At 47.9% G+C, this 15318-nt stretch overlaps 1 protein-coding gene across 2 annotated transcripts in view; it reads left to right on the top strand.

Moving 5' to 3' along the window:
• Nucleotides 1-15318, top strand: part of CSE1L (chromosome segregation 1 like) — a 1325092-nt gene that overhangs the window by 350516 nt on the left and 959258 nt on the right. For both annotated transcript variants that reach the window (XM_069651279.1, XM_069651278.1), the window contains exons 12-13: nucleotides 2528-2730; nucleotides 9172-9256. In XM_069651279.1, the coding sequence (XP_069507380.1) occupies nucleotides 2528-2730; nucleotides 9172-9256 (288 nt within the window). The remainder of the gene's footprint in view (nucleotides 1-2527; nucleotides 2731-9171; nucleotides 9257-15318) is intronic.

Raw genomic sequence — 15318 nt, 5'->3', positions numbered from 1 at the left:
CACCACACTCCTAGCGAGGTATAGTGACGTTCAGTGGGGTCTCGTCCAAGAGGTTCTCGGGGGGGGGGGGGGGTGGGTGTGGGGGAGGAAGCTGTTGATGACGCTCAGGAGACTGCCAAGAAAGAGCACAAGACTTTAAAATCGCCCAAGCCCTTCGTCCAGTGGGGAAATTTCAACACCTGCTGGCCCTTTGGCAGGCATTCCTTCTCCTGCTCTTCCCAGGGACAATATGGTTCTGGCGGCTCCAACTGGAAATCTGTTGAGGGGATTGAAACCTGTGGGGGAGCCCTGTCCAAAGAGAATTTCGTTAGGAAGGGAAAAGGCAGATGTAGACACTCTGCTTCCAGAGGCTCCCCAGCCTCAGTGACTTACAGGTCCCCTTTAACACTTCCCCGGTTGAGGGATGTGTAACATCTTTTACCCACCTGTGGGAGGGGATCAGATGAGTGGGTACTCTAGTTGCCCACGGGTACTGCATCAAATTCTTCCATCCACCCCGCTACCATCCACCCGGAAGCATACTGTCATCAGACCATCTGCGCAGCCTGCTGGACGAGGACCAGGTCCTGCTGGAAAAGGGCACCATCAAAGTCGTCACACATCTCCAGGTAAACAAGGGTGTTTATTCAATGCACTTCTTTGTAGCCAAAAAAGATTGTCCCTGACTGAGGGGATTTGGATTTCAGCAGTCCACCTACCGAGGGAAAGCAATGCAGAAGCAGACAGGCTGAGTCGCTTGAGGGGGGGGGGGGATTAAAGCCTACGAGTGAGAGTTGCACACCGACTCCTTGTTGCCTCTGCTCCAGTTTTGGGGGCTCGCTGACCTGCATTTGTTTGCATCCCCTCTAAATTCCAAATGCCCCCAGTTTGCTTCATGGGCAGGACGCGGTCGGGATGTCTCTAGGAGATGCCTTCCAGATCTGTTGGCATGGCTGCAGGTGTTTTGCATTCCTGCCCACCCCTTCGCTCCAACTGACCCTACGCAAGTTCTGGGCTTCAGTGGGTTGTAACATCATCCTGATTGCCCCCCCACTGGCCTTTGAGACCCTGGTTTTCGGTTCTGCTGAAGTTGTGCTCCCAGGGTCACGTCCACCTTCCGATCTCCAGCAGGGGATTCATGACTCAGCCGGGTAGGACGGTGGAGCATCCAGACCCTGCCAGTCTGGTGTTGGAGGCCTGGTTCCTGACCAGCTGAGGCTTCAACATGCCCAATTTTCAAAACGACAACATGGACATCATTCAGCGGGCCAGGAGGCCCTAGACTCTGAGCCAGTATAAGAGTAATTGGACTAGTTTCTGCCATTGGGCTGGTGTCAATGGTTTGGACCCAGTCACCTGTCCTCTGGATGATGTACTGGCTTTTCCAGCACACCTGGCTCGCTCTGGAGTTCGGGTGGATACTTGCCGCACTTATTTGGCAGCCATTGGGGCTTACAAGAATTCCCCTGAGCCCGTGTTTTCAGCAGCAAACCTGGTGGTTAAGGCCCACCCTAAGGGGTTGTCTAGGCTTTTTCCGCCAGTGCATAGGCTGCACCCAGTCTGGGACCTCAATGTGCTTCTGGCAGCTTTGCAGTGCAAGCCTTTGGAGCCGAAGGCCTCTAGTCATCCGCTTGGTGACACAAAAGATGGTTTTACTGGTGGCTCTCACCTTTGCGCCCAGGTTTAGTCAGCTGCAAGTGTTGTCATCTTGCCCAAGGTGGTCTCGCCTGATTCATCTGAATCAGGAGATCTGCCTGCCGGTGTTCTTCCTGAACCCGCAGTCTGAGGCACAGAGGGCCGTGCATTCCTTGGACCTCAAAGAGGGTCCTCCAGTTTTATCTCTCCACCCTATGTTCTTGTTCGGTGGAATCACCCTCAAGGATGGAGGAAAGGGGACGAAATGTGTGAGTAATTAAAACTACGCACAGTAGTGATTAGAGTACTCTTAGTCACCTTTCTTCCATATTTCCCACCTACCCCCACACCTCCCTTCCCCCCGGTAGTATGCCAATGGGTAATATGTAATGGGCATAGCCAGGTTTCCAAGCGTCCGATGTGTTCAAAGGGGACTGAGGTGAGGCGCCTAAGGGCGGGGCTTTCTCACGCCTGATGTCGCGCCCCAGTGCGGTATACTAAATTTAAAGGGGAAGCTAAAGGTTCCGGTACTGTCCATGTTGAACGTCCAAGGATGGAGGAAAGGGGACTAAGGACCATGAGAACTCTAGTCATTACGGTGAGTACCTTTTCAATTTATGGCAGCACATTAAAATTCCATTACAGCTTTTAATGTGACCGCTGTTGGGGGCTCCCTGCTGACAAAAGTGGTAATTCACAAAAAAATCAAGTGAGCAAACTTTCTGTAAAAGGACTCGGACCTTCCAATATTTAAATATTATATTGGAGAGTCTGTCTTACTTTATAAATATTTTTTTAATATTTAGACATATATATTTTATAAATACAATATATAAAACTATTTGGAAGCCGAATCGTGAGTTTGTATTAAGTAGTAAATGCTTTTTTCAATTTTTCCCTTTTTGTTTTACAGATATTGACACCAGGCGCAGAGCAGCATGCGACTTAGTACGGGGGTTGTGCAAGTTTTTTGAGGGACCAGTAACCAGCATCTTCTCTGGTTATGTTAGTTCTATGCTACTTGAATATTCCAAGAACCCAGCTACTAATTGGAAGCACAAAGACGCTGCTATTTACCTGGTCACTTCATTGGCATCAAAAGCGCAAACTCAAAAGGTATGTATGAAAACCCATGTTGCTTAGATGTTTTCTTGAATCTTAAGTAATTTTACAAATTTTATTTTGAATTCTTATTCTGCAGCAGCACTAAGAGAATGATTTCAGTGCATCTAGTTCAGAAATGCATGCCCAGCATTGGTTTCTATACTGCAATAGTGAACAATTGTTTCGAAGGGATTGTGTCCTCTGACGTAGTCCTTATCTTGATAGATTTCATCCAGCTTGCTGGCCGTGGACATTTTTTTCAGTAGAGGCCGCTGCGCGTCGACGTCCCTCGAGTTGGTGCCCCTCGACAGCCTCCGTATCGGTGCCGACGTCGTCATGTGTATAAATAGTCACGCGCAGCGTCCGTTCCGTTTTTCCGCACTTCGTGGGCCTCGGAACCATGTTGCTCAGTTCGTTACTTCAAAGTAGATTCGAATTATTCCTTGAGAAATATTATACTTACTCGATGGCTTCCTCATCCGAACCGACGACGTCACTGTCCGGCTTCAAAAAATGTCGGGATTGTGGAATGAAAATGTCGTTTACGGATCCTCGCAGGATCTGTTTGTGGTGCCTGGGATCGGAGCATCACTGTTCGGAATGTGAGGACTGCATGTCCATGACGGCGAAAGCCTTGAAGGAGCGTAAGGGGAAGCTCGAAAGAGGTAAGACTTTTAAAACGTCTACTGCTTTGAAGGTTTCCTCAGCAGAGTCGAGGCAATCGTCTCCTCGCCATCATAGGAAACATTCCTGTTCGAGGTCTCGAAGCGGTTCCCATCAGTCTTTGAGATCCAAACACTCGAGAAAGAGGCCTTATAGATCACCCTCTTCTTCGTCTTCCGTTTCCCCTGAAAGGGTCACCTGCCCCCCAAAACACAGCTCTCCAGCTAAGTGGGAGGAATTCCAAAAATAAATGCTTAGCGTCTTTGAAAAAGCGGCCTTGACCCCCTCGAAGGCAGCTGAAGGTGATACCCTGGGTGAAAGACCCAAAAAATCGAAAACGGCCTGAGTCGTTGCACCTGGTGAAAGAAACTGCCCGAGAGCGCCATGATCCCTCGAGCAAAGGTAATAAGACTGCGTCATCCCCGTCTTCGAAGGTCCCTTCGACTCATAAGTCTGCGTCATCGACTCCATTATCGAAGGTTCCATCGACACACAGGTCGGTCGAATCGACGCCGTCTTCAACGCCGATAAAGAACAAACCTACGGCTGTCACTATTTCGCAGCCAGTAGTTATACCGATATCTTCCACCACGACCTCGAATGCCGTCGATAACCTTGACGACTCCAAGTAGGATTCCGATCCTCCTCGAATTCTTCGAGGTCTTTTCATACCTTTTCAACTCCTTTTTCTTTTCCTTCGAAGCCTTTGACTTCCACGTCGACAACTTCGACGTTTTCACAACCAATTACTACAAGCTTGGCCCCTTCTACTTTAGAAATGGGTTTTGAGCCTTTTCCCAGGTCAGATTATTTCAGAGCCCTGTCCTCTATTTATGAGGAAGGGGAGGATTCTGATCATGAAAGACCTTTTGGGTTGCAAAGAACTAATACACCTGTACCAGAGGAATTTATCTCTGAAGAAAATAGATTGCAGGACCTTCAAGAATCCTTGCATGAGGCAAGGTACTTCCCCAGAAGTAGAATTTGCCAAACCAGACCCATGGGAACATGCTGAAACCCCTTACAGAATTTTAATGGCCAGAATCATAGAATTCATGGGATGGTCTTCACCTTCCTTTCAACAGGATGATCTCACAGACATTTTGGTTAAAGGCCCACAGGAAGATCCTGTGGTTCAATTTCATTCTGCATTGCAGAGGAAAATATCGGCCAACTGGGAAACTCCGGAGGTTATAGCGGCGGTTAATAAACTATCTGCCAAATATAGGGTATCTGCTTCTGACCCTGAATACTTGTCCAAACATCCAACTCCAGAGAGTCTGGTTGTTCAAGCAGCAACTTCATCGAATAGCAGATCTGCATATCCTACTGTTCCGCAAGACAGGGATGATAAAAGATTTGACGCTATGTCAAAAAGTCTTTTCTGCATGTAGCATGGCGCTTAAATCCATTAACGCTACTTGTACGCTCGCAAGATTCAGACATACACTTTGGGAGTGTGCTTCATCAGCGGCTGACTGCATGCTGGAAGGAGAAGAAAGGGAAGCTTTTCTGAATATCATTAAAGATGCAATGTGCAAATCCCTTCAAACTGGCATTGATTCTGCTGACAGTATCAGCAGGGCCATGGCGGCAAGTACTACAATCCGCAGACATGCGTGGTTGCAAAAGTCTGGTTTTGCCCCAGATGTACAGGCCAGACTTTTGAATATGCCCTTTGACGGCTCTTCTTTATTTGCCAAGAAGGCTGATGATGGCCTAGAGAAGTTAGACATCTAAAGCTGCAGCAAAATCCCTTGGAGCTGCAATCCGTCAAACTCCCTTTCGCCCCTCAGGAACCTCTTGGAGAGGAAGGTCCTTTCGCTTTTATTCCGCATTTGGAAAAGGCAGAGGACAGCCGGCTGAAAGAGACCAAAAGAGACACCCGAGGTGGACGGGGTAAAAATACAAAAGCTGCAGCAGGTGCCTCTTTACCCTCGGCATCTGCATCAGCCACCTCCAAACCACTCTGAGGACTCTCTTCACAAGACACCAGTAGGGGGCAGGTTAACTCAACATCTGACGGAATGGCAGGCTATTATGTCAGATGCTTGGGCATTGGAGACAGTTGCCCAAGGTTACTGCCTGCCTTTTCTACGCACCCCTCAGTCATCCACCGGGGAACAACGCTTTGAAGTTTCCAGATCCGCTCCTTTTGCAGGACATTTTAGACCTGCTGGAGAAAGGTGCCATAGAACCGCTACCTGTAGCCGAGAGGAACAAGGGTTGGTACTCCCCCCTACTTCCTGATACCGAAGGAGGACGGAGGACTGAGACCCATCTTGGATTTACGAGAATTGAACAAGTTCCTCAGGAAGGACAAGTTCAAGATGGTAACTCTCTCAGATCCTTCAGGCCCTCCAGCTTCAGGACTGGATGGCATCGCTGGACCTTAAGGATGTTTATTTCCATGTGCCAATCCATCGCAAACACAGGAAATACCGGAGGTTCGCAATTGGCAACTCTCACTATCAATTTCGAGTTCTGCCATTTGGGCTGACCTCCGCCTCGAGGGTCTTCACCAAGCTAATGTAGGTAGTGCCTGCAAGTCTAAGGAGGGAAGGGATTCACGTCTACCTCTACCTAGACGATTGGTTGATCAGAGCTGTAATCTTCGGAACAAGCTCAGATCCAACTAGATTGTCTGCCACTTCCTTCACAAACTGGGCTTCTCCCTCAATTTAAAGAAGTCACAGATGATACCATCACAGAGGCTCCAGTTCATCGGAGCGGTCCTGGACACTTCCCTGGGGAAAGCCTCGCCACCAGTCGTGAGGGCTCAAGATGTTGGGCATTTTCAAATTTGGTGACCATCTGCAGAATGTCTCCCAGCCTTCGACTTTTTGAGATTGCTAGGCCTCATGGCATCCTGCATCTTCCTTGTGCCAGAGACTCGCCTGAGAATGAGATCGCTCCAGTGGGCACTAAGGACCCAGTGGTCGCAATTCTCAGGAAGAATGACTGATCTCCTTCAGGTTTCGGACAAAGTGGCTCGAGACCTTCAGTGGTGGGCCTGTCGGGAGAACATCTTGAAAGGAGAACTGTTTTGGCAACCATGGCCGGAGATGACAGTAGTCACGGATGCCTCACTCACGGGGTGGGGAGCCCATGCCAACGCCCTGACCATCAGCGGTCGTTGGTCTCCATCGAAGTCCAGACTACATATCAACCTGTTGGCGCTGAGGGCTATCACACTAGCGCTGAAAGCTTTTCTGCCATCTGTACAAGGGAAAAATGTCCTAATAATGACGGACAATACGGTGGCCATGCACTACCTCAAAAAAAGAGGAGGTGTAGGATCACTGCCACTGTGCAGAGAGGCGATGCAGCTCTGTTTTTGGGCAATTCAAGAGGGAATCTCTATCAGCAGTTCACTTAGCTGGAGAGAATAACTTGACAGCGGACGCTTTGAGCAGGCAGGGTACAGTCTCTCACGAGTGGGAGATGGCTCAGGCAGTCCTTCGAGAGATCTTCGCACTTTGGGTAACCCCTCAAGTGGATCTGTTCGCCACCAGTATCAACAAGAAGTGCAATCAGTTTTGTTCAAGGCAATTTCCCCCGAGAGGAGCTCTAGGGGACGTGTTCGTAGTAGACTGGGATTTTCCACTTCTGTACGCGTTTCCTCCAGTCCCTGTCATTCCTCTGTCATTGCCTCTGGGCCAGGAGAACGTGGTACCCGGACCTTCTGGACTTGTCCATCTGACCTCCGATTCGTCTTGCGTACAGGGAGGATCTTCTCTCGCAGAAGGGAGGTCAGGTTCTCCATCCAGACATCGGAACCCTCAACCTTCACGCTTGGTTTCTGAAAGGTTGAGATACAAGGATTGGGACCTTTCAGATGACGTCATGAAGGTGTTGCTTTCAGCCAGAAGGCCAGCAACTAAGACTTTATACCGCTGCCGTTGGAACAAATTTTGCAGCTGGTTATAGAAAAGAATATCGAACCCCTTTCATGTGGTACACCGATGGTGTTATCCTTTCTACTCTACCTGGCAAATTCAGGTCTTCAAGTTGGCACGGTCAAGGGCTACCTCGCAGCGCTATCGATCTTCAAGCGCACTGCGGAGGAGCAATCATATTTCAAATTACCCTTAGTATTACAATTTCTGAAGGGGTTAACTAATGTCTATCCCCCCGAGACCGTTCCAAGTTCCCTTATGGGACTTAAATTTAATCTTAAAATTCCTCATGGGTACTCCTTTCGAACCACTCCACTCTTGTTCGTTAAGATTTCTCACCCTTAAAACAGTCTTAGTAGTGGCTCTAACATCTGCCAGAAGAGTGAGTGAATTACAAGCTCTTTCTTGTAACCCCCTCATACAATCTTACACAAAGACAAAGTTGTCCTACAAGTGAAGCCTAATTTCCTCCCAAAGGTGGTATCTGAATTCCACATCACTCAAAAGATAACCTTGCCCTCATTCTATCCTCCTCCCCATCCTGGGAAAGAGAAAGAGGGGTTACATAGGTTGGATCCAAGGCTAGCCTTGGGTTTTTAGATCATCAGACTTGCTAGGTTTAGACAAGCAGACCAACTGTTTATTGGTTACACAGGGCACAAATTAGGATTGCCAATCACAAAACAGACCATCTCCAGATGGATTATTTTAGCCAATCTAGAATGTTACAAATTGGCAGGGAAAGAGCCCCCTCAAAACCTTAGGGCTCCTTCAACCAGGGGTATCGCATCCTCTTCGGCCCTCCAGAGAGGGGTACCGATTCGAGACATACGTGCGGCTGCCACATGGTCGTCCGCACATACCTTTACAAAATTCTACAATTTGGATTCCTCCTCTAGTAAAAATAGATTTGGCAAAGCTGTGTTAAACTCTGTTAATTCTTAAAAGGGAATATAGCAATTTTACTCCCACCTCTGTTTGCACACCGCTGCTATGGGAGTCTATCAAGATAAGGAATACGTCGGAGGACACAATCCCTTCGAAGAACAAGTTACTTCTTACCTGGTAACGTTCTTTCGATGGGATGTTCCTCGGACGTATTCCTTATCGCCCCTCACATCCATCCCCTCTGTAAAACTTCCCTTGTGGTTGCAGGTTACGCTCCTTCAAGGTCCATAACCAATTCATGCACAGCTACTCTTAAGCTTCGAAACGGAACTGAGCAACGGATGCTGCGCGTGTCTATTTATACACATGATGTCGTCGGCGCCGATACGGAGGCTGTCGAGGGACACCAACTCGAGGGACGTAGACGCGCAGTGCCCTCTACTGAAAATATGTTCCGAAGCCAGCAAGCTGGATGAAATCTATCAAGATAAGGAATACGTCGGAGGAACATCCCATCGAAAGAACGTTACCAGGTAAGAAGAAACTTGTTCTTCTCTACATTATACAATGTAGTTTACCTGTTTGGGGCAAGACCTGGCACTGCAGACATTATTGGTGCTTGCTGAGCGCTTGCATTTAGGACATATTGGGTGCATCCTTTTCCTGTTTTTCCTTTTTAAGTGAAGAATCTAAAAGCAGGTAAAAAAATGGCTTCTCTGCTTAGCTTTTTTTCAGGCTTTTATTAGTGTTCAAAAGATTAAACCCTTTCTAATAAGCCAATGTCTAATGGATTTCTAGTTAACGTGTGTACCAGAATCCCTCTCATGCACCAAGATGTAAAATTTGACCTATTGAAATCATGCATGATGAACTAGGATTGCAAGTAACTTTCTTTTGTTATATTGCTTAAACGCTTTAGGCACTGTTGAGCTGCTATTGTTATGCCTGAGTCTTAATGGACACTTTATAATATGTTTAACACAGTTTAATCCCAATTTTTCAGCATGGGATAACGCAAGCAAATGAACTTGTTAATCTGACAGAGTTTTTTGTGAATCACATCCTTCCTGATTTAAAATCTTCAAATGGTAAGTGTCAACAGATTCTAGTCAAATTTTTCATTTCTCCAGCAGTGACTTTGAACCTGTTGGTAAAATCACAAATGCATAAACTCCTGCCAGGACCCACACATTCTAGTGTTTTCTATTTATGTAGAGGCTACACTGGGGAAGATGCAACTGCCATTTTGGAGCTTTTACCTCCAGTTCATAGCGCAAGCTCAGGCCTCTTTTCCATATCTAGTATAGCACCTCAACCAAACATGAAGTGTTGAGTGCTGGTGGACAGGGGTCACAGCCATAGTTTCTGCATCCCCTTGTCAAGCCATTTGCCCTTTCTGGTGTTTTGGTGCCTGCAACCTGAATGGAAGATAGTCCTCTTGCTCACTGAGTCTCTTCAACTTTTTGCTTTTTCTTTCTAATACCCTGATCATGTTTCCCCAGTGAGTTCCATCCAGATTTCCTTGGGAATGCAATTCTTAGCCGTCACCCCCAATTGTGGGGATCTACTGCCAAGTTGCCCCTTGTTCTCCTTGGGCAGTTCACTGATCTAGACATGTGAACTAATTCTTGCTAATGTCAGCCAACTTTAATATATTGGCTTCATGAAGGGTAGCTTTTTAGACTCACATGAAGCCCTATTTTCCTCTGCTTCATAAAAGTAGGCTCTAGTATTGTAAATCTGGTATCCAGTGAGCTGTACTTTGTTACGCTCATGTGACTGGGTGGCGACCGAGTGTTGGGGCAGAATTCAATTTTTCCAAAGTTTAGTTGCTTGTTATGTTATAGAAACTTAGTAAAGCGAACATACACCCAAAGGCATTTTGGCGCTTGTAATGCTTCCAGGGCAGCGCTGCTTTTTAAGCATCACATTTTGGCCCCAGGGTGAGACTATCATCCTGTAAGTGTGTTTGGGAAGCAGTCTGGTGTTAGGTTAGATTTTCATTTATATGCTAAATCCCCCTCCCCTGCGAGTCCCCCAGCACCTTTTGCTGGACTTGTGGTTTCTTTGTCCTTGTTCCCGAGTGAGTGAGAGAACCTTTTTCCCCACTCACCCTTGCTTGTACTCTTCTTATGGATGTCATTTTTCTGACTCTCCATAGTGTATTTTTGAGTATCCTTTCCTATAACTTGTTGGGCATCTACATTTTATTATTGCAGCACGCTGCACTTTCTGTACAGTGTTGCTGGGTCGCCCCTTGGGCTTCACCTTTTATTTTCTCTTGATTTAACTTGCAGAACACATGTTCTCAGGGGTAGAGAGGGATTTAAATCCCCTATACATTTTATATAGTGAGACCAGCACACACCCCTCATATGGCGTAGTGGGGAGATTCATGAATATTCCCTTTCTCACTGCTCCTGTAACATTTCTGTTACAGTGACAAGCTTACTATTATGGCTGTTGGCAGTGGACATACTTTACTGACTTTTGTGCAGTCTTTACTCGCAGGCTGTCAAACCAGCTGCAGTAATGCACAGAAGGGTCACCATTCTGCTAGAATGATGGCTCCTTTCTTTTTTCGCTACTTTTAGTGTGCTTGTCCTTTTTTGGTCCTTCTGCCGTCCTGGGTGGGGGAGGTCCTGGATGTACTTTTTTCTTCGGCGGGAACCCTTTGTGTAGCCCGCCGAGGCTCCGGAGTGTCTGGAAAGGCATGAACTGAGCGTCTTCTAGTGTGCATGAGAATCCAGTACCCACTGGGTGATTGGATGTCCTGATTGTATAGCCACCCACACCTTTCTGGAAACTGCAGGGATAGTTGGCAGAGGATGTGTGGGTTCCTGTATATCTGGCCCGGATCTGGTAGCTGAAGTGTCCACTGCAACTGAAGATCCGATGAAGAAGATGAGTGTTAGGCAGAATCCTGTGCAGTTCCCTTAGGGAGCACTGCAAGAAGATTAAGATTACATGTGTTGGCAGTAAACCCAATTGGTATCAGTCTGCACCACCCACATTTACCTAGTAGCTGTGGCTGAGCAGTCAGACTTCCCTCAAGAAGAATTAGACAGTATGTAGAGTATGCACATTAGGTACCAAAATACAGTAGCACAAGCAGACACTGACCAGAGCTTTGGTATAAAAGTATATAATTTATTTAAAGACACACTTATGTAAATACACTGGCACTAATATGTCAAGCAAGTTCAAACACAGTCACTATACGTATATACACCTCCTTAGTTAATTATTTAGACAAGTCTAAGTTAAGACACCACTTATTTGCAAAACAGAGGTGAGCGTGTAACCTTAGATGGCACTCCAATAATTCATTTAAAAAGGGAGGCAAAGGCAGAGTATGGAAATAACACAATACCAACATTTTTAAGAAACCACAGCAAGTCAAGAAAGGCAGGGACTACTGTAGAGCAAAAAGTTCATAGGCCAAGACTACTCTTGGAGACAGCTAGGCGGAATGTGCCCAAGATCACACAGTGGAAATGCACTCAAAGTCTTTCCAGAAAAGTCAAAAAGGGTTGCGATATTTCAGAAAGATAAAGCGTAGCAGGTCTGGGGCCAACCCAGTATAGAGATCAAGGATTTAGGAGACACCCCGAGTACTCTCTGGAAAGGGAGGCCAGGCAGGACACAGTACCTTAAATGGAAAGGAAGCTCCAGCGGGGGCAGTTGTTCCTGGCAGTGGTTGCAGCTTGTTGTTCCAGTCAGAGGAAGAGAGGATCTCGCCGTGGAGGAAGGTTTGAAGTCGTTGCACTGCACAGGGATGAAACCAGCCACAGAGTTCCTGATTAAAAGGAGCAGTCCTTTTATTCGCAGTAAGAAGTGGTGAGCTTGGCTATTCAGCCGCCGGGGTGCTTGGCACGGGCGATTCGACCAAGGAACACTTCAGGAAGCGAAAAGAGGAGAGCTGGATGGTCCTACCAGCTCAAAGGGAGAAGACTCTACAGCAGAAGATCTTCCCAGTCGTTGGAGAAGTGGTGAGTTTGTTGCAGCAGGGCTTCACCGGTGGTGTCGTCGGGTTGCAGGTGGCTCAGCTTCATCCTCGTCGGGTTCTTAGGTCCAGTGGTGACTTCTGAAGTTCCAGTCCCAAAAGCCCTGCTTTTATGCAGAAAACCCCCATTCAAACAGCCTAGCTGTCAATCACTCATGCAAACCACTGGGCCAATCAGAGAAGAGTGCGACTTGGGTTTCCAAGGCAACGCAGTCCAGGGTGCCTGTTCTCCCCCCCCCCCCCCCCCCTCCCCCCCACCCTCCACCCCTCCTATGGAACCCAGATAGAGTGGCACCACTTTGGAGGGTTTGGAGAGACGGACACAAACGCCATTTTAGAAGTGAGTTCTGGCGAAAAAACCCACTCAGTGAATTTATATTAAATAAATAAACCGGCGGTATTTTAACATTGCACCAAAAAGTGGTGCGTTTAAAACCAATGGGAAAATCCCATAGAGAAATATTCCGGTGGAATATTTTGCGTGGTAACCACTTTCACCAGCCAGAAACTCGGCAAGGTGGGGGAAATGGACAGTGCCCCCTTGAAAACAGACCCAGGGGTAATCTAATTAACCCCTTCCAGTACTTCCAGACTATGATGGTTTGTACTGGTTCTGTTCACAATTTTGGACTAGTAAAGCCAATGGTGACTTTACATGCCCTGGGAGACACTAGTCAGTCCCAGGGTATGGATTCTTTGTTTGGGAGTCACTATGACAGCCCTGCGTTACTGCACTGAGGGTGCTGTGTAACACGCATTCAAAACCAATGATGGCCGATGGAGAAAAATACCCCATAAGCACACAAAGTCAAAGATATCCTCAAATCATGTGTAAGAGTGTGAGGAAAAGAGTCTGACTCTTAGCAGGAGAAAAAAAAATAAACCCCAGAAATCCAGCAAAGCTGCTGGGGGACTAACTAGGTTTGGGAAATTAGCCTTAACAGAGAATTCTCCCTAACAGTGAGACTGCTGTAGCTTCTTCCAACAATCAGCGATGCCTCCTGTGCAACCAGTGCCTGTGCTGACCCCTTTTTTGTGTGACAGAGGAGTCCTAAAGACAACTCCGACTGCAGACTGTTGGGACTCATCAGTCTTAAGACCTGCATTTTGAGTCATCGCACAATGAGCTGTGACCTTCCTGGTCTCCAAACCGCAAATACTCTGGAACCTTGAGCCTGAGTGCTGTGCAACGTCTTTCAAAAGAATTTATCCTGCTAGACCTCCAGAAGAAAGAATCCACTTCTTGAAGTCCATTCACCAGAGTGCTGGACAAAGATGGCGAAACAAATCTGATTGGCGACGACGGTCCTACTTACGTCGCGTTCCTTTTCCTCCATACTGTATGGGTGTCCCTTCCAAAAGATTGGAGCCGGAACCTTTTTCACCAGAAAAAAACCTTCCCCTTTACATTTAGATGCGCGCGGAGGTGTGGCCCAGTGAGCATGCACTGCCCTGACTCTGCCCTCCGGCGCCACACCTCAGTCCCCTTTTCCGCGTCTACGGGAATGGGCCGAATTCACCAGGGCTCCTGGGTTTGGCTTCGACCATGTAATTCCACGCGGATACTTCTCTTTTTTGGTCTTTTCTATCATTCAGGTACTCTGCCCTCAAACGTCACGCTCCTCCCCGGCGCATGTCGACTTCTACAGGGTTCAGCAGGTGTCCATCCTTCAACAGGCTCTTCCCAACTTCAGACCCCCACGCCCGCTGCCTACGTTGCCTTGGCCCAGACCACGGTTGGCAATCATGTTCGGCGTGTGACTCATCGAAGGCGCTGAAGAACAGACAAGCCAGGTGGAGGGAGCTCTTCCAGAAGTCGCCTCCAGAGGATCTCAAGAACTTCGTGAAGCATCGAGCCAGGCCCAAGCTAGGGCCGATATTTTCCAGTGCACCCCGCAAGGGAGACTCCTTCCCACGGGGACTCCTGCGCGGGAGGGACCGGCCAGGTCAGGTCCTTCTACCGGCACGTGCACCAAGACTGCTTCAGCTACTGGCCTTCGGGTTGAGGGATCCTCCTGGGCGCAGTGTCCAGGGACCGGAAGGTTCTTGTACCAGGTCTACACCCGAGGGGCTCCGCCCTTGTACCTGCACCATGGCCGAGGGGCTACACCCTAACACCGGCAATATGTCCGAGGGGGTGCCTAAACGCAGCTCTACCGGCCCCCGGGTCAAGGGTGTAACACCTACTGGGCCGAGCCCCTGGAGCAGGGTAGGCCTCGTGATCTTGGAAGAGGACGGGCCCAGCAGGCCGAGTAACACGTCGCAGGCACGTGACGGGCAGCTCGACAAAATGTCTGCCGCGCCAGAAAGAGACAAGCGACCGGCGCCATTCCAGGAATTCGGCGAAGAACGAGTGTCAAGGTGGGACTGGCCTCAACCAGGTATGTGGCCTACAGACTACCCTTTCATTTGCGCAGGGCAGCTTTCCCTTGCGTCCATATGGACAGGGTATGCAGCGGCTCAAGTAGCCCCCCGTTACCCTGTCGGTACCCCCTGCCACCTCTTTGGCCAGTGAGGAGGTGCTCTTCGAGAAGTTCCCGGCCAAATGAGGTCTCCTCAGATGGGGGTTATTTTTTTTATTATTTTTTTTTTATTTTATTGGTTTTTTCAAACCTTTAAAAGTGACGACATATGCACAAACAACAAAGCAACAATTAGACATACAATCAATCCTCAGTAGTAGACTTTTGGGCGAGCTCCATTCACAAAGTTATCATACAGATTATACCGTGACAGGTTTTACTAATTTGTTTCCCCTACTGGTGCCATCATCAGACATTTTTCAATTTGCTCCAAAAAACGTGTTAATGGAAATATCAGTTTCAAGTCGGTTCCTTGGTACATCTGGTTCCACCAGTCATCAGCACAAAAGGATGGATGGATTACACCCCATGGGCCCAGTGGATTGATCTTTCAGATTTCAGCTTAGGGGAAAATAGCACTAAATGGTTGAGTGACTCTTTGGCTAGCAGACAAAGTTGACATTCTGGTTTTAGCGAATTTTTCCATAAGCAAAGACGTTCAGTAGTTTTGAACAGATTCAGCCTGAACAGTAAAAACAGCTTTCTTGCTTGTGAACCTGGAAACAGAGTAATGTTACGCTGCTGGGTATTGAAGGCACATGCTTCCAGTGGCACATCACAC

Source organism: Ambystoma mexicanum, chromosome 3p, assembly GCF_040938575.1.
Source record: "Ambystoma mexicanum isolate Mex_15411 chromosome 3p, UKY_AmexF1_1, whole genome shotgun sequence".
Lineage (NCBI taxonomy): Eukaryota > Metazoa > Chordata > Amphibia > Caudata > Ambystomatidae > Ambystoma > Ambystoma mexicanum.
Note: the sequence above shows the minus strand (reverse complement) of the source record. Positions and strands in the feature narration are given on the sequence as shown.